At 39.3% G+C, this 19,351-nt stretch overlaps 1 protein-coding gene across 4 annotated transcripts in view; it reads left to right on the forward strand.

Annotated features, from left to right (window-relative positions):
• The window catches only part of LOC126359375 (uncharacterized), a 661,877-nt gene that overhangs the window by 611,804 nt on the left and 30,722 nt on the right, over nt 1-19,351 (forward strand). For all 4 annotated transcript variants that reach the window (XM_050007626.1, XM_050007624.1, XM_050007625.1 and 1 more), the window contains 5 exons: nt 3,531-3,711; nt 7,101-7,316; nt 11,053-11,303; nt 11,389-11,568; nt 17,676-17,885. In XM_050007626.1, coding sequence (XP_049863583.1) covers nt 3,531-3,711; nt 7,101-7,316; nt 11,053-11,303; nt 11,389-11,568; nt 17,676-17,885 — 1,038 coding nt within the window. The remainder of the gene's footprint in view (nt 1-3,530; nt 3,712-7,100; nt 7,317-11,052; nt 11,304-11,388; nt 11,569-17,675; nt 17,886-19,351) is intronic.

Genomic DNA, 19,351 nt, shown 5'->3' on the forward strand with positions numbered 1-19,351 from the left:
AATAATCTGCATTGACTGTAGAATATTTTTTATTCAAAGCCACAACCAGTTCCGTGGCACTAGAAGACGAGTTCCGTGGCACTAAAAGATGCATCCTCAGGTGATAAAGATTCTTTTTACTGTATCATCACCAAAAGATAACTGCCCTGGAGCCACTCCCCAGCATTCACAGCATGTTTTAAACAAATAGCACACTAAAATCAGCAGTCCTTATTTAAAATGAAGAGGAAGCAGAACTGCGACACAAGCAGGAAGATGGTTGAATGGCAGCAGGCAAGGCAGTTACCTTTTGACAATGACCTAGTAGAAAGAATCTTTATCATCTGAGGATTCATCTTCTAATGACACAAAACTGTTCATGACTTTCAATAAAAAGTGTTGTACAGACAATGCAGTTTATTTCTTTCAAATACTGAAAATTATGTTGCACTACAATTTCCTGGAACACAAACTAAATCTGTGACAAGATTATTTGTAGAAGGCAGCAGCAGAGTATGCAGTAGACTTGCTTTACTAAATTAATGCCAGATGGCATCCAGCATTTTACTGTCGGCAACTTCTGCATGGAGCGGTGAGTTGGTGTAGAGAGCAGTCTTCATGTAGCAAGCACATAATGAACAACAAGCCGGCGACCGGTCAGCAAACAGCAACAGCAGCCAGAGGTGAACTGGCAAAGCAGAAGAGAAGCAGCATTGGGGAGAAAGACATTGGCAGATGAGTAGATGCAGTCAGCTCTCTGTATAAGACATTCCAATCGTGGTTTCAGTCACTTAACATTGCTCATCAGTGTGGGATACATACCATAAATGTGAGAGATTTGAGCCCATGCAGAGGCTTACTGGCAATTGTTCTTTCTGTGAATTAACCAATAACTGGAACAGGAAAGAGGGGAGGTGACAATATTACACAAGTTACCCTCTACCACACGCAGCAATGTGGTTTGCAGAGTGTATTTATAGATGTAGAAGTACTTGAAAATATGAAGCACTGTGAAGTGATTTCTTAATCGCAGTTGATTTTGTCAGTTGATAGATTGAAGTGGTTATCTGACTATCCAGTTACAAAGTCAGTTTGTCAAACACTGCTCAAACTTAGAAAGAAAACTAATTGATTGAATTTAGTTCATAAATGACAGAAACAAGCAAACAAAAACTTAATAATCTATTATTAGTAACATTTTACGATATCAGTTGTGATTCTTTACATTAATATTCATTAGGAGATTAGCACAATGTCTCTTAAAGATGGGAATATTGCTGTAGGAACAATTGGACAGATGACTACACAGCAATCAACAGAATTAAGAGAGGAAATTTTAAATTAGCCAACAGACATAATAGCAGAAATGAACTTCAAAGTTGCTCAAGTAGATGAACAATTTTTCAAAATAGATAGATTTTCTCACATGGATAAAACAATAGTTGAGGTAGGTTCTCACTGCAATATCAGAATAGAAACAGCAGAGAAACTATTTTTTGTTTTGTTTTAGCATTTCAATTATAGTTTTGATTTAGTGGAAGAAAAGACTGACAACAATGTTGAACTTTCTGATGCTATTTGTTCAGTACAGTGTGTTCCAGTAAATAAAAACCGAATACTAGATATTGGAAGTACTTTAGAATGTGTTACAGATAAGAATGTAGAAACTGTGACAGGAATTAGAAATGAAAGGAACCATAATTGATGGAACTGCAGGCAGTTATGGTATACTCTGGTAGTGGTGAAACTGATTACAATGACAGTTTTATAGATTATAAGCCACTTTATTCTATTAACACTGGTCAGTTAATAGATTCATATACTATGACATGTTGTTACCATTTGTTCCTTCTGAGAACTTACTGTCATTTGTTACTACTGAGAACGTTATTGAACATTTAGCAGATTCTGTTATACTGGAGTTTATCATTATCTTTTACTACTGAGAATTTGCGATATTCAGTTACTACTAAGAAATTACAACCATCTTGTAGTGCTGAGAAGCCACTATCATCTGCAACCACTGTGATTTTACAATAATTAATTACTACTGTGAATTTAATATCTTCTGTTATAACTAACATTTTATCTTTATCTCTTATTACTAATAACTTACTGTTTACAGTAATGTCTGGTAAATCACTATGTTCTTTTATTACTAAGAAATTATTACTGAAGATATACTGTATGTTACTATTAGTGATATCTCATGTTGCTGTGGTGCTGGTTGATGTTGAAAGTACAGTACACAGCTGCAGAGCCACTAGATCTGTTAGATACAGACCTCCCATTAATACCTAATTGCTTATATTTTGAAGACATTACATATGAGTTGAATGTGCAGTTAGGTGATTTGTATTTGGGAGGACACAAGAAGTGGGCAGTCCACATGAGAAAATATTATTATTTTAAGATTCTAATTAGTACTGTAAAGATGACAGTGAGAACATATAACACAGGACAAAAAGTAAAAGTAATTACTTGAGTTGCATATAGTATTTTATATTTAATAATGCCAAAAGCCTTTAGGGATTTTATGGCTGTGATCACACTGGTCCACTGCCTTGTTCCTGGGCGAAGTGGCAGGCAGGCACTCATCCTGGCATATATTTGTGTGTTGCAAACACAGACAGTGACTAGAATTATAGTATTACAGGATGTGACATACCAATATTATAGACAGATATTACTGAATTTAACATAGAAATACTGACAACTTATAGAATGTGACAATAATGAAGGAATGTTTACCAAGTGACCAATGTGTTTATTTCAAAATTTAGGGTCTAAAGTAGCTCAAAGATCTTCAAACTATCATTGGTCATTTGGGGAGATAATCATTTGGCAATGCAAGAAAATATTTCAAAATAAGTTTCCTAGATAATAGTACATTTTTCTGTTAACTTAGATCTGTTGAAGATTGAAAGTCTGCTATTACAAGGGCAGGTACCTGCACTTGTGATTTGAATGTTTGACTGTCTCTAAAGCCATGTGAGCTAGCAGATAAAATAAGGTATATATGAGATGGCAGAGAGCTATTACCAAAACAGAAGAGGTACTGAGTAGCAAAGAGGCACAAAAAAGAACAAGGACATTAAATTGCTTAGCTTATAGATGAAGTCTATTATTATAGCGTAGGGACATACATGCAAGCAACCCTCTCCCCCTTATCCTTGTGCCCTCCTCCCTTTCCCTGTCCCCACCCCACACACAAACATGTACGAAATTACTGTTGGCTTTGAATAAAGGCCTAAGCAGTTGCCTAGGCAGGTTTTTGTTTCAGTCAAATGTAACAGGTGTGAAGTGGAAAAAGGGAGGAACATTTTGAGAGGGGTGTGGAAAGATCTTTTTAGATCACTTTGTGTGAAAGTTAAGTACATTGCATAATTTCTACACGTCTATTTGTTGCACAGCATCCTTTTTATTTGTTGAAAATATACTTGCCATCATGCACACACATTATATTCCAGATAGATTATTACATTGATGTAACTGGTGTTGATGTATTATTATTATTATTATTATTATTATCATTATCATTTATTTTACAGTGATGTATATCTGAGCTTATTTAAGAGACTGAATTGGACAAGGGTTGCTGCATTGACTGAGGATGGCCAAAAGTACACTGAATATATATCCCACTTACAGGATTTGTTACAATCTAATGACATTCAGTTTGTAACAAACAGAAAGTTCCCGCGTGATAGAAACAAGGATGCAATGGCAAAAGTAAGTAATATTTTTGCAGTCAGGAGCTGCTGAAGCTGTTACAGGTATGCTTTGTTTTACCTCCATCTTCAGTGCATTGACAAGTGTGAATGTAAAAATACATATTCACTTAGGCCATACCTGTGTCTTTTAGGTGACAAATATCTGTTTACCTTTCATGAGATTTCATTGTGCTGCTTGCAGAATTGCCTTTGAATTTAAACTTGAATACCTTTAATCACGAGATTTTTGTTTTAAAGTACTTTAAATCAAGAAGTAGATATGCAGAATGAAGCTTTCACTCTTCAGCAATGTGTGTAGTGTAGAGAAATTCCTGATAGATTAAAACCATGTGCCAGACTGTGGTGTGATCTAGAACCTTTGCCATTCTTGGCCAGAATTTTTCCTTTCTTTCAGGAGTGAAAGTCCTGCAAGGCATCTATGGGAGCTTTGAAGTCTAGAAAGTAGGAAAATGTCAGCAGGCTGTGTGTTGCACCATGTAACTTCACCAGCTACCACAAGCTGGGAAATAAAGTTTGTGTTGCACTTGAAGTGAAAACTACTTTTTTATCAATAATATAGATATGTGATGGTAGGGGTGGTAGAATGAAACATTTGATTCAATTACTCAGGCTTGAGTTTTTTTATTTTTTATTACTGAAACACTGTTTTCTCTTTGATAGCTTGACATTTTATTATGTTAACCTTCATTTAAATACTTGTAAAATTAACAATTGTTTCACAACCAAAATTTTCAAAAAATATCATTCCTCATTCTCAAAAACTTACAGCAGTTATAATTTTGACTAGTCTGTTTAAAATTTGTCCAACTTCTATTACAACTTATAATCAAGTTTAATTACAATCCATAATGAAGCATGTCCATTTCCAAAGACAATTTATACCAAAGATACATATTTGGATGTTTACTTTGATTCAAATGTTCTGTGTGTTTACCAGTATTGTCAACAAAATTTTATATTGATGCAATAATTTTGTTTCATTAGGTTATTCTTACTTTACATGATCTAGAACTTTATCCTTGTTTATTTAAATGGATCTTAATAAATACCAGGATGACTACGCCTCTGTAGTAAACATATTCTTGTATAAAACGCATGCTGAACATTCTCACAAATATCAAGAAGGATAAAGAAATAGTAATAACAGATACATACAATGATAAACCAAGTTCCCCAGCAAAAACCACATATCACGCAAAAATGACCAAAAGTGGCATCAGATATTTCATATATACAGAGACTGGTGCTGATCAATTCAGTATGGAAAAGAGAGAAACAGCCCAGGACTATTGCAACAAGGCTAGTAAGCTAGATGAGCACTAGTCCAAAGCACAATTTTAATCTGCCAGGAAGTATCAAAAAGACGATGTATTTTACAATAATGCATTTATTCATAATCTTGTAAAGCTCCTAACAATAATTGTTAGCTATCACCTAAACAGTAAACAGTACCTCCAGAATCAATGCAGTAAATAGAGTTCAAATTCTACAAATTTCTCTATTTGGTGCAGGTTTTGCATTCCATTGTCTGTTCAGATAAAATGTCTTTTTCAGTTTTCCTGTTCTGTAATAAAGTAATTATTTTCTCAACTCTTTCGACCAGGACTCTATACAGCTCTGCTTTTCCATGGTCATTATTTTTCCTTGGATTTTATTTTACACTATATTTAAAACTTTTTATTGGAACAGGTAGATATATTTCTTCACCTTGACTAAAAAATATAAAAGAGGAAAAATTAAACATGTACAAAACTATGAAGTGTTCCACCAGGGGTTTACAACTAACAATAATTCATCTAATGGCTTTTTCTTTAACTGTTGTGCTACAATTGCAGCTAATATCTGTCAATATTTGATCATCATTGAGGCAGCCATTGCTTTGAAATTAAAGACAGGTGGGCACATAATGAAAAGAATATTTTTTTAAATTTTTATTATTATTTTTTTTTTATTATGTTGTTGCTTAAGTTCATAGCATTTTTGTTTTTCATGTTGGTATTCCAGTTGCTGTGGGTTAATTTATCAACTGTCATTTTCATCTGTAGATAGATGTTGCTATTTGAGTTTATATATTGTCATTTTGTCATTTGGAGGTAGTGAATGCAACTGTGGATGTTAGGAAATAGAGTGCCAAGTGGAGAAATCAGAACGCTTCTGACATATTCTTGTGTTAGAGTGTAGTGGAGGGGTGACAGCAGCAGAGGCAGCCAGAAACATTTGCGGCTTGTATGAGGTAATGCCATTGGGCACAGAACGGACTGTTCTGACAGTGACTCCACATTCAGGAAGACCTTCTGGGTTTGATGAAGATCGTTGAAATGCATTGATCCGTAGTGATCCACATTGGTGTACTTAAGAACTGGCAAATCTGATGAACTGTGATCTTTCTGCCATAGCGCAACACTTGCATTTAAAAACTAGGTGTGTGGGTACTGCATGCTCTAAGCCAAAATCACAAAGATCAGTGGATGGCCATATGTGCATCTCTGCTTGCTCATTGTCAATTGGGTTGTGAACAGCAACAACCATTCCTGTCCTGTATCAGTAATGGTGATAAGAAATGATCTCTTTATGCTAACATAAGGAAAGGAAAGGAATGTTTGAGTTCAAACAAAGCAGTAACTTCCCGTACAGAGACCTGTGCGTGTCCACAAAAGATAATGTTGTGTACCTGGCGTAACAGCGATGGTGTGATGTGTTACTACAAATTGCTTTCCGAGGTCTTACCATCACTGCTGACATTGACTGTCAACAAATGACACATGTTACAGATGCAATCCAATAAAAATGACTGGGAAGACTGCATCAAGTAATGGTAATCCATGATAATGTCCATCTGCATTCTGCTACACTGACAAAAAACACTATACAGGAATTGAGTTGGGAAGTCATTCGTTGCCCATATTATTCACTTGATCTTGTGCTCTCTGATTTTCATCTTCTCCACTCTCTATTAAAACACCCCTCAAGGAATTTCCTTCCTGGACAAAAATGCACTCCAAAACATGGGTTGACACACTCTTTGCCTCAAAACTGCAAGATTTCTACAGTCATGGAATCAAAAAGTTATCCCAGCATTGGTAGTGTGTTGTACATAGTGAATGGGAAAATGTTATTGATGATTGAAGTCTCTGTTATGTGTATCTGTTGTGTTTATTAAACTTATGGAGAAACACTTTATTATATTTGTGGAAGAACATGCCAAACTTATGCACCAACCCAATATTTATTTATTTTCTTTTGCTCAAGGCATACGCATGAACTAACTTTTAAGTTTACAGCAATATTGAAAATATCTTACATTTTTATTATATGTATGTGTAATAAAGTCAATGAGGTAGCTCCGACAAATGCTTACTATGTTAAAATATGAATTTTATTTTTCAGTACTTGCTGGAATTTAAAAGTAAGAATGTTCGCATCATAATTGGAGACGTATATGACCATGCTGCAAGATCTCTTATGTGTGAAGCTTACCGGCAAGAAATGACAGCAAAGCAGGGATATGTTTGGTTTCTTCCTCTGTGGCTAGATCCTGACTGGTATGATACAGAGAGACACCCAAAAGAGAATCTCACTTGCACTAAAGAACAAATGGTTCAGGTAAGTAGGATGTTACCTCTCATTGAAATTTATTATATTGTTTAATATGTATTAAATTATACTGTAGTGCATCAGGTACAGTGAATAAGAGGAGGAAGGAAGTAGAAATGAGGAGAGAGGGGTGGAGGAAGGGTAACTGATGGATGGAAAGAGAGATATCAAGTGATGGGGTAGAAATGTAGCACTAGTGAGTTCACTCTGATGAAGGCAGGGGAACTGTGTGTGTCATACAATGAATTTAAGGAGAAGACTGGGAGGGAAGGTTAGATAACAGAGGTAGAGGTGACCTTGTAAAGAATGAGTGATGTGAGGGGCATGGGATTGGTGGGGAGGGGGGGAGGGGTTATGTGGCACAGAAACTAGTGGATGTTGAAGCCAGGAGTACCATGTGATCAGAGTATTTTTGCAAAGATTATTTCTATCTACTTAGTTCGAGAAAGATAGCATAGAGAAGGGGGGGGATCTCGATACGTGGATTGTGCAGCAGCCATTGAAGGTGAGCATATAGTGCTCAACAGTGTATTCTGCCTATGAGTGGCAAACTCTGTTCTTGTCCACAGTTTGGCAGTAGCCATGCATTTGGGCAGACAGTTGGCGGCTATCACAACATAAAAGGCTGTAGAAAAGTTATAGCAGTGTTAGTAAATGAGACAGTTGCTTTCACAAACTAGTACTGTCTCTGACAGTGTAGTCTCTAAAGAGACTGGCAAAGTATGTGCTGGATGGATTCTTAGGACAGGTCTTGTGATGGGATCTTGCACAGGCATATGATCCATGTGGCAAGGAATTGAGAGCAAGTATTAGAAATGTCAAATTTGTGTGAAATCTTATGGGACTTAACTGCTAAGGTCATCAGTCTCTAAGCTTACACACTACTTAACCTAAATTATTCTAATGACAAACACACACACCCATGCCCTAGGGAGGACTCGAACCTCTGCCGGGACCAGCCGCACAGTCCATGACAAGTACACTCCTGGAAATGGAAAAAAGAACACATTGACACCAGTGTGTCAGACCCACCATACTTGCTCCGGACACTGCGAGAGGCCTGTACAAGTAATGATCACACGCACGGCACAGCGGACACACCAGGAACCGCAGTGTTGGCCATTGAATGGCGCTAGCTGCGCAGCATTTTTGTACCGCCGCCGTCAGTGTCAGCCAGTTTGCCGTGGCATACGGAGCTCCATCGCAGTCTTTAACACTGGTAGCATGCCGCGACAGCGTGGACGTGAACCGTATGTGCAGTTGACGGACTTTAAGCTAGGGCGTATAGTGGGCATGCGGGAGGCCGGGTGGACGTATCGCCGAATTTCTCAACACGTGGGGCGTGAGGTCTCCACAGTACATCGATGTTGCCGCCAGTGGTCGGCGGAAGGTGCACGTGCCCGTCGACCTGAGACCGGACCGCAGCGACGCACGGATGCACGCCAAGACCGTAGGATCCTACGCAGTGCCGTAGGGGACCGCACCGCCACTTCCCAGTAAATTAGGGACACTGTGGCTCCTGGGGTATCAGCGAGGACCATTCGCAACCGTCTCCATGAATATGGGCTACGGTCCCGCACACCGTTAGGCCATCTTCCGCTCACGCCCCAACATCGTGCAGCCCGCCTCCAGTGGTGTCGCGACAGGCGTGAATGGAGGGACGAATGGAGACGTGTCGTCTTCAGCGATGAGAGTCACTTCTGCCTTGGTGCCAATGATGGTCGTATGCGTGTTTGGCGCCGTGCAGGTGAGCGCCACAACCAGGACTGCATACGACCGAGGCACACAGGGCCAACACCCGGCATCATGGTGTGGGGAGCGATCTCCTACACTGGCCGTACACCTCTGGTGATCATCGAGGGGACACTGAATAGTGCACGGTACATCCAAACCGTCATCGAACCCATCGTTCTACCATTCCGAGACCGGCAAGGGAACTTGCTGTTCCAACAGGACAATGCACGTCCGCATGTATCCCGTGCCACCCAACGTGCTCTAAAAGGTGTAAGTCAACTACCCTGGCCAGCAAGATCTCCGGATCTGTCCCCCATTGAGCATGTTTGGGAGTGGATGAAGCGTTGTCTCACGCGGTCTGCACGTCCAGCACGAACGCTGTTCCAACTGAGGCGCCAGGTGGAAATGGCATGGCAAGCCGTTCCACAGGACTACATCCAGCATCTCTACGATCGTCTCCATGGGAGAATAGCAGCCTGCACTGCTGCGAAAGGTGGATATACACTGTACTAGTGCCAACATTGTGCATGCTCTGTTGCCTGTGTCTATGTGCCTGTGGTTCTGTCAGTGTGATCATGTGATGTATCTGACCCCAGGAATGTGTCAATAAAGTTTCCCCTTCCTGGGACAATGAATTCACGGTGTTCTTATTTCAATTTCCAGGAGTGTATTAGAAGTGAAATGTTCATTTGTCTTTGTAGATGTCTCACAAACCATAAAGTTATTTGATCCACCACAGAATTTGATTATACTTAAATTTTTTTCTGCTTTGGCCTTTCAATAAAATAGTGAGTACCTCTAAATTTTAAGGGATATCTGGTAGCATTATGTTTGCAGATTTGTCACTGGTGAACTTTGTGACATGTAGATTGTGTTTAGTTTTCTGTTATTTGAACTTAAAGCATGTGGAGAAACTGCATCACTGAAACAACAAAATTGATATTAACTCATTCAGTGTAATGGATAAAGACAACCACTGACCAGTGTATATGAACCATAAACAAGTAGTTAAATTTTTTTCTGATTTAGAACTTATTTTATTCTTATGAACACATCTACACACACACACACACACACACACACACACACAGAGAGAGAGAGAGAGAGAGAGAGAGAGAGAGAGAGAGAGAGAGAGAGAGAGATTCTCTTTGTTCGTGGTGTGACTGGCATGAGTTGTCTTTGTTACCAGTACTGCCAACTTTACTGCAACATTGTGTGGGTTTTTAAATGGCTTGACCATCATGTAGGTGTTAACCCATACAAAATCACTGCAAAATTTTCACCAAGGTAAATTTAGACCACCCAGTTGCAGAACATAATGCTTTGTACAACATGATTGATTCGTTGGTCACTTGACAATCCATGTCTTCCAAATCCTATCCTTTTTGATTCAAGCTTCTCTGAACTGTGTGAGTGGTGAATGTCAGTCCAACACCTCCAGTCCTGATGTCTTTGCTTCCATTTTCACCATCCCAGGCCTGCATCAACCTCAGCCTCAGTTCCTTTCCTTTTTTTCTGTGCACTTCACTTGAATTAAGTTTGTCACATTTACTCAGTAGCTTTTTTTCTCTCCCCCTCCCTTACCCTTCCCTCCTCCCTCTCTCCTTGTGTGTGTGTGTGTGTGTGTGTGTGTGTGTGTGTGTGTACGTACGTGCATGGACAAATTTGTCTGCCAGTACCTGCTTGTAATGAAAATCACAAATCTGAAAGATGAGCTTCAATACCCAGTTTCTTGGTTGTAAGCCTACCCACTTTTCAAACATTAAATGAGTGGCTGTTTTCAATCATTTCATTGTTTACTTTCCACATACATTCTTTCAATAGCCTATTGATAAAATGTCAGACAATGAGAACTAAGGACAAGTGTTAAAGTACGAATTAAACTTTTATTTTGTCCCAAGTGTCAAATATTATGTTACAGCTGCTAATGATATATTAGATTTTTGACACATGAATCAAGTCCATACATCAATTCTCTTTGATTAATCTTATTGTTATCTGTCATGTTTAGGCCATCAATGGTCATTTAGCTCTTAGTCATGCATACTTTGCACCTAACGACAGTATCATGCAAGAGAATAAAACAGTTGGGCAGTGGATGGAACAATATAAAAATGCATGCAATACAACTAATGGAGAGAGGATGTCAAACTATGGAGGCTATGCCTATGATGCAGTGTGGACCTATGCTCTTGCATTAGACAAACTGTGGAAAGAGAACCAGTCACATTTCTCTAACATTCATAATGATAGTACCACAAGGTAATCTGTGATTTTGGTTAAATATTTTGTTGATGTTCTTTATGTGTTTCTTGTCAGGTACATAACAAAATCTGTTTCTTTGCAGACGTTTTGTAGACCTCATTGGGGAGACTGATTTTAATGGTGTATCAGGACATATAAACTTTAGGGGAAGACCTTCTCGAATAACAACTGTTAATATTGTCCAGTGGCGTAATTATTCAACGTACATTGTTGGCTCATTTAAACCTAATATCTCAGAAGACAATAAGCCACGTGGTGGAACGTAAGTAATTTTATATGATTACAATAAACTGATAATGAAAAGTAACTGATTTTTGTGCCATTCTGGATTTTTAAGTATTTGAATCACAAATAGATGGTAATAGTCATAATTTTCAGATTAGAAAGGTCTAGCCAGTGGAGGACAAAATTTAAATTCATACTTTAGTTTTTGTCATAGGTTACACTTTAACGTGTGAAGAATAAGTAATTGATACACTGTACATAAAGATGAGCAGAATAAGGGCATCTTCTATACCTCTGAATTATGAGAGGTACACTTGGTTCCAAATGATGTTACTGATTTATTAAGTCAACATTAAGTTACCACAAGATAGAATTCACAAGACAAGAAATTACTCATGGTGTCAGATCATTTATAGAAGCCCACAGTTGATTGTTGGAAGAGGTGTTGTAATGGGCAAGACAGCTGACAAGAAGAAAGTTCAGAAGAAAGAAAAGGAAGCAAACGCATAATGTGGAAACAGGTTATTATTGGGGCAAAAGAGAGGGGAACAGGAAGGATGAGATGGTGAAAATGATATAGAGACTGAGATAGATTACATAAAAGTAACTAAAACAAAGGGAGATATTAAGACTATAGAGAAAGGAGTTATCTTTGCAACACATCCTCCAATCCCCTAATTATAAGGGCCTCAACCTTTGATAAAATACTGTTCCCACACCCTCCACCCAACAATTTCCACCCCCTATGTCCTATCATCTCCTCCCCATTCTCGTCTTGCACACTGTTTAATTGCAGCTCTCTGCCAACACATCCATCTGTCTTTCCTGTGCCTCTCCTTTTTTGTTCCTTTATCCCCACCTCCCTGCTCCACAGCATCCTGACACTGTGCCTGCTGGGGTCTAGTCCCTGCACACTTCACCAGACAGCGTTCATCTCTCTCCTCACCAGTACGCTACTAACCCTCTCCAGACTGCTGCTTGCATCTCATGTGATGTATTCCGGCCCAAGGTGCTGGAGTTGGCAGCCATGTGTGCATATACTTTTGGTAACATTCCTCACAAGAGACTTCTAATCAAACTGTATGCCTATTCAATATCACTTCAGTTGTGTAACTGGATCCACGATTTCCTCTCAGAACAATTTCATTGTGTAGTAATCAATGGCAGATCACTGAATAAAATGGAAATGATATTTGGTGCTCTCCAAGGAAGTGTTATCGGCTTTCTGCTGTTCCTAATCCACGTAAAATATTTAGAGATAATCTGAGCAACCCTCTTTGATTGTTTGCAGTAAAGTCATCAGAAGATCAAAACCAACTTAAAAATGACTTACACAAAATATGTAAATGGCATGAAAAGTGCCAACTGTCTTTCAATAAGGAAAACTGAGAGGTCATCCACACAAGTACAAAAGGAAATCCATTAAATTTCAGTTACACAATAAATCACACAAATTTAAAGGCTGTCAATTTGACTAAATACATATGAACTATAATTACAGACAAGTTAAGCTGGAATGATCACATAGATAATGTTGTGAGAAAGGCAAACTAAAGACTGCTGTTCAATGGCGTAAAACTTAGAAGAGGCAATAGAACTACTACAAAGACTGCCTACACTACACCTGATCATCCACTGCTAGAGTACTGCTATGCTGTATGAGATTGTTACCAAATATGATTGAAGGAGGACATCAAAAAGGTTCAGTGAAGGGCAGTTCATTTTTATCATCATGAAATAGGGGAGGGAGTGCCATGGAAATTATAAGCAAGTTGGGATGGCAGTCACTACAACAAAGGCATTTTTTGCTGGGGTGAAATGTTTTCACAAAATTTAAATCACCAAATTTCTTCTCTAAATATGAAATTGTTATATTGTCACCATCCTACATAGGGATAAATGATGATCATAATAAAAGAAGCAAAATCAGAGCTTGTATGGAAAGATTTAAGTGTTCATTTTCCCCACACACTGTTACAGAGTGGAACAGTGAAGAAATAATCTGAAAGTGTTTCGAAGAACCCTGTACCAATCACTCAAGTGTGAATTGCAGAGTAATCACATAGATGCAGATGTAATACGTTAGAGTCCGTACTCTACAAACAAAACACCTGTTCTGCCTCATATCATGCTCATGCCACAAAACAATGCTGAATTATAGACATTTTTGTGACAATTGACTAGAATTCTTTCCATAACCCTCTCTCTTGTAACACTCTCAGCTTTAATACTGTCTTTCACTGGCACATCACTACCTTCATTATACATAGTTCCGTTGTTTATTCACAGTCTTTGTATTACTTTCTTTGTTTTGATCCTGTGATCAATGTTTTTTAATTGTTGTACTTCATATGATGTTTCTGTTGAAGGGCAGGACAGAAACTGCTCCTGTCCAAGCAACTGAGGGACTAACTGTGCACAGTTCATTATTAATTTTTGTGCTATTTGAAACCGATTTATATTTGAAATTAATATTCATACTCTCCTGTGCTTTCCATACATATCTTTGAAACTAATTTATATTTTAAATAAATCTTTTAATGCATTTCTTTTTTCCTGAGATTTACACGATTCATTTCTTTCATTTACTTACTGTGCACACTTTAAAAAAAAAAAAAAATACTTTAGCATCAGTGTGGCAGTGTTTGCTGGGTTGTTTTCCTGTGTTCATGACTATACTTTCACTTTTGTGAGGGTAGTCATTTGGCTGACATTTTTTGTATCCATTACTTTCGTTGTTTTAATTTAACATTAGCCATGTCTTGCCCCCCTTAAAAATTCCATATATCACTATAATTTATTTAAAATTATCTGTTATGTACATAGAAATATTTGAAACACTTACTCCCATTCAGTTGATGGTTTTCCTGTCTGGGAATCATTCAGCCTATTAAAAAGTTTCTTGAACAGCTATGAGCAACTTGCCAGCATGGTAACTCTTGCATTACACTTTACCAACACATTTACAAATTAGTAAGTTGCAAATCACAATGCAGAGTTTGAACAGAAACCTGAAGTATTTAATTTTTATGGGAATCGAAATCACCATCAATCATTATTGATCTCTGCACATTAAGAAGTAGATAATCTTCTTTGTGTATTCTCTGCATCACCTAGCTTGCACTATCTGCTTGCCCCTAACCTTCCATGATGTAAATAACTGTACAACTGTCGTGATTTTGTGTGTGTGTGTTTGTGTGTTGTTTTATTGTGCCTGTCTACCAGTGCTTTCCCGCTTGGTAAGTCCTGGAATCTTTGTTTTTAATATATTTTTCCCATGTGGAAGTTTCTTTCTATTTTATGTACAACTGTTGTGATATTTTGAGCAATGCTTTCTCAGAAAATACAAGAATGACAAAACAGCCCCCCCCCCCTCTATTGTTATTATTGTTATACATAAGACAATTCCTTGTAGGTCAGCTCTCTATTTCTTATTGACCTAAGTTTACATTGCTGTGGATTAGAAGCTACCTTCTCTTTCCTTGTTGAATATGTTTTTCAGCTTCTTACTGCATACTTTTGACCATCATCAATATTAATAACATTCAAAATGTCACCAGTTTCTTTCCTTTCCACAAGAAGAAACAATACATCTCCTAGTCCAAAATTTACCATTTGCTATCCTTTTGTCTTCACTCTTTTATGCAGTGTTTCTTTCCCCGCTCTTCTGTCTCATCTTTTTTCCGTGACTGCATTATTTTGCAACAATAAACTTTTGAACAAGAGCATTGTGCATGCAGTTCTTTTCTTTCACATTACTTTAAAACTATGAAACTCAAAGTGTTTGTCATTTTTTCCCTATTCTGTGTGCACATTGATTATTATTCACTTCACAGAAAATGAAAAGACTTCCTGTCAAACAGTGGAAATGCCCAGATGCAATAACAATAATATGAAAATGGCAGGTAATTACTCACCACATATTGGAGGTACTGAGTTGCAGACTGGCACAATGAAAAACATTGCTAAACCTTTAAGTGTTTGGATGTAGAAGTCCATCTTCTGAAACACACACATATTCACACAAGGTCAATTCACTCACAAATGGCCACTGTGTCTGGATGCTGGAGCTTGACTGCAGACTGTGAGTCCATGTGATCTGAGCAGGGATCTGCTGGGATGGGTGGTGAAAGAAAGCATGTGGCACTGAATAGTAGGGTAGGTTTGGGGAAAGACACTGTTCTGCCTTTGGATGCATGCAGTGTTGTGGTGCTCACTAGATAAGGCTGTTAGGTGCAAAGTTTTGTGCTGGGGCAAGGCAGGGAAGGGAGGGGGGATATAGTGGGAAGTGGAATAGCATAGTACAATGTGTTGGTGGTACAGAAGGCATGTGTAGTGCAGGTGTGGAAGCTTGGAAGGGGGTACGTAGATGGAGGGCAGGGACTAGCAAAGGTGAGGTTAGGGGGCTTATGGGAACAAAGGATATCTTGTAGGGAGAGTTCACACCTGCACAATTCAGAAAAGCTGGTTTTGGTAGGAAAAATCCTGATGAAATGGGCTATGAAACAGTCATTAAAGTGAAGCAGATTGTGTTGGACAGTTTGTTCAGTAAGTGGGTAGTCCAACTGTCTCTTGGGCAGTTGGCAGTGGCTGTTCATGCAGTCAGACAACCTGATAGTTGTCATGACCACATGAAAGCAGCACTGGGGCTGCAGCTTGAGTTATAGAGCACATGGTTGCTTTCACAGGTAGCCCTGCCCTTGATTGGATAGGAGATGCTGATGACCAGATTAGAGTAGGTGGTAGTGGGCCTATTGCATGGATATGAGCCTTGAGGGAAGGGGATTGGAACAGAAGTGGACTAGGGATGGAAAAAGATTTGTTTGGTGGGTGTTGGAATACCACTTGGGGATGGTGGTGAGGATGGTGGTGTAAAGAGCATATTCCTCATTCAACAGTACAATGAGAGGTAGTTGAAAACCAGGCAGACAATGTGATTCTGTTGCTCCTGCCCTGGTTGGTACTGAGTCATGAGAGGAGTGCTTCACTCCTGCTCCAAACCTTATCTCATGGCGCACAACCCTGCAATAGACCTAGATGTGAGACCTGTCTCACACATCTTCTCGCCACTAACTGCTCTATTCTGGCCACAGTCATCTCCTATATCATTAAAGGCAGGGTTCCCTTAGCTCTACAAACTAAGCTGCAACTACTGTGCCCCTTTATACATACATGACAACTAACAAGGTGTCTGTCCATGTGAATGGCCACCATCTAACTAAGGGCAGGAGACACTTGGACCATCAGTTGCTGAACCTGCTGCTCAACATGATGTGCTTCACTTCAGTGACTGCTTCACAGCATGCAGGTTATAACACTCCCTACAAGACATCCGTTGTTTCTGTAAGCCTCCTGGTGTGAACCTTTGCTACCCCTCTGTCTTCCTCTTACCTATCCCTTTCCATGTTCACACACCTTCTATCCCACCAGTACACCTACCAATCTTTTCCTTTTCTCTCCTCTTCTCTCCTCCCACCCCCTCCCACCGTCCTTCAGCATAGTTTTTCAACTCTGCACCTAGCAACCCTGTTCTGTCCCCACCATGTCCCAGCAAGCTCCCAAAGGCAGCACAACATCTTCTCCCACTCCTGCCCTGCTATCCCTCCACCTCCCCATCCTGTGCCTCCTCCTTACTACCACTGCCCCCCCCCCCCCCCCCCCATCCCCAGAAGGTCAATCACAGTCTGCAGTCAGTGGCCTTAGCACCTGGACTCAGTGCCCATGTGTGTCGGAGTAGTTTTTGTGTGAATGTGTGTGTTTTTTCTATTTTGGAAGGGACTTTTTTGTCCAAAAGCTTAAATATTTAACAGTCTTTTTCATTACACCTGTCTGCAACTCAGTGCCTACTCTATGTGATGAGCAGCAATCTAGTCTTTTCATATTGTTGTTGAAGCTCTTTCTATCCAACATTTCTCCATTCTCAGTAACTGTAATCCTTTATTTAAATACAATCATATTGTTGCTCTCCTACCATATCTTCATGTTGTTTTAGTTGCTTAACAGTTTCTTTTTATACTTAAGTTACTCATTATGGTATTATGTTAAAACTGCTGTTTACCGTGCGTGATCTAATTCAGTGTTATTTGCATAATGATGTGAAAGCTGTTTTACTCATTCACTCCATTTTTCTTTTTTGCATGACAGTTTACATTTCAATGAATCTGCAGTAGTGTGGCTTTCACCTGATGGAAAGCTGCCCAGTGATGGTACAGAACCACCATCAGTCTGTTATGTTCAAGGTCTTGCAGATGGTCTTGGAGTTACTTGTGAGATAGCTGTTGTAGTGGCAAATGTCATAGGCTTCAGCATTCTTGGGATATTGCTGATAATTGCCTTTATTTTTGTAAAGAGAAGGTGAGTTAATAAGTATACCCTATCATGATTTTTATATATATACAGGGTGTTACAAAAAGGTACGGCCAAACATTCAGGAAACATTCCTCATACACATATACAGAAAAGATGTTATGTGGACATGTGTCTGGAAATGATTAATTTTGATGTTACAGCTCATTTTAGTTTCGTTAATAAGTACTGTACTTCCTCGATTCACTGCCAGTTGGCCCAATTGGAGGAAAGTAATGTTGACTTCGGTGCTTGTGTTGACATGCGACTCATTGCTGTACAGTACTAGCATCAAGCACATTAATACGTAGCATCAACATGTTAGTGTTCATCATGAATGTGGTTTTGCATTCAGTGCAATGTTTACAAATGCGGAGTTGGCAGACACCCATTTGATGTATGGATTAGCACGGGGCAATAGCCGTTTGAAGCAACTAATCGGCATCTTAGGGAGCACGGAACATTCCAGCCTATGACTCATGACTGGGGAAGACCTAGAACGATGAGGACACGTGCAACGGATGAGGCAATTCTTCATGCAGTTGACGATAACCCTAATGTCAGCGTCAGAGAAGTTACTGCTGTACAAGGTAATGTTGACCACGTCACTGTATGGAGAGTGCTACGGGAGAACCAGTTGTTTCCATACCATGTACAGCGTGTGCAGGCACCATCAGCAGCTTATTGGCCTCCACGGGTACACTTCTGCGAATGGTTTATTCAACAATGTGTCAATCCTCATTTCAGTGCAAACGTTCTCTTTACGGATGAGGCTACATTCCAACATGATCAAATTGTAAATTTTCACAATCAACATGTGTGGGCTGAAGAGAATCCGCACGCAATTGTGCAATCACATCATCAACACAGAATTTCTGTGAACGTTTGGGCAGGCATTGTTGGTGATGTCTTCATTGGGCCCCATGTTCTTCCACCTATGCCCAATTGAGCTTGTTATCATAATTTCATATGGGATACTCTACCTGTGCTGCTAGAACATATGCCTTTACAAGTACGACACAACAAGTGGTTCATGTACGATGGAGCTCCTGCACATTTCAGTCGAAGTGTTCATACGCTTCTCAACAACAGATTCGGTAACCGATGGATTGGTAGAGGCAGACTAATTCCATGGCCTCCATGCTCTCCTGATCTCAACCCTCTTGACTTTCATTTATGGGGGAATTTGAAAGCTCTTGTCTATACAACCCTGGTACCAAATGTAGAGACTCTTCGTGCTCGTTTTGTGGACGGCTGTGATACAATATGCCATTCCCCAGGGCTGCATCAGCGATTCCATGCGACGGAGGGTGGATGCATGTATCCCCGCTAACGGAGGACATTTTGAACATTTCCTGTAAGAAAGTGTTTGAAGTCACGCTGGTACGTTGTGTTGTTGTGTGTTTCCATTCCATGATTAATGTTATTTGAAGAGAAGTAATAAAATGAGCTCTGACATGGAAAGTAGGCATTTC

Source organism: Schistocerca gregaria, chromosome 1, assembly GCF_023897955.1.
Source record: "Schistocerca gregaria isolate iqSchGreg1 chromosome 1, iqSchGreg1.2, whole genome shotgun sequence".
In the NCBI taxonomy this organism is placed as follows: domain Eukaryota; kingdom Metazoa; phylum Arthropoda; class Insecta; order Orthoptera; family Acrididae; genus Schistocerca; species Schistocerca gregaria.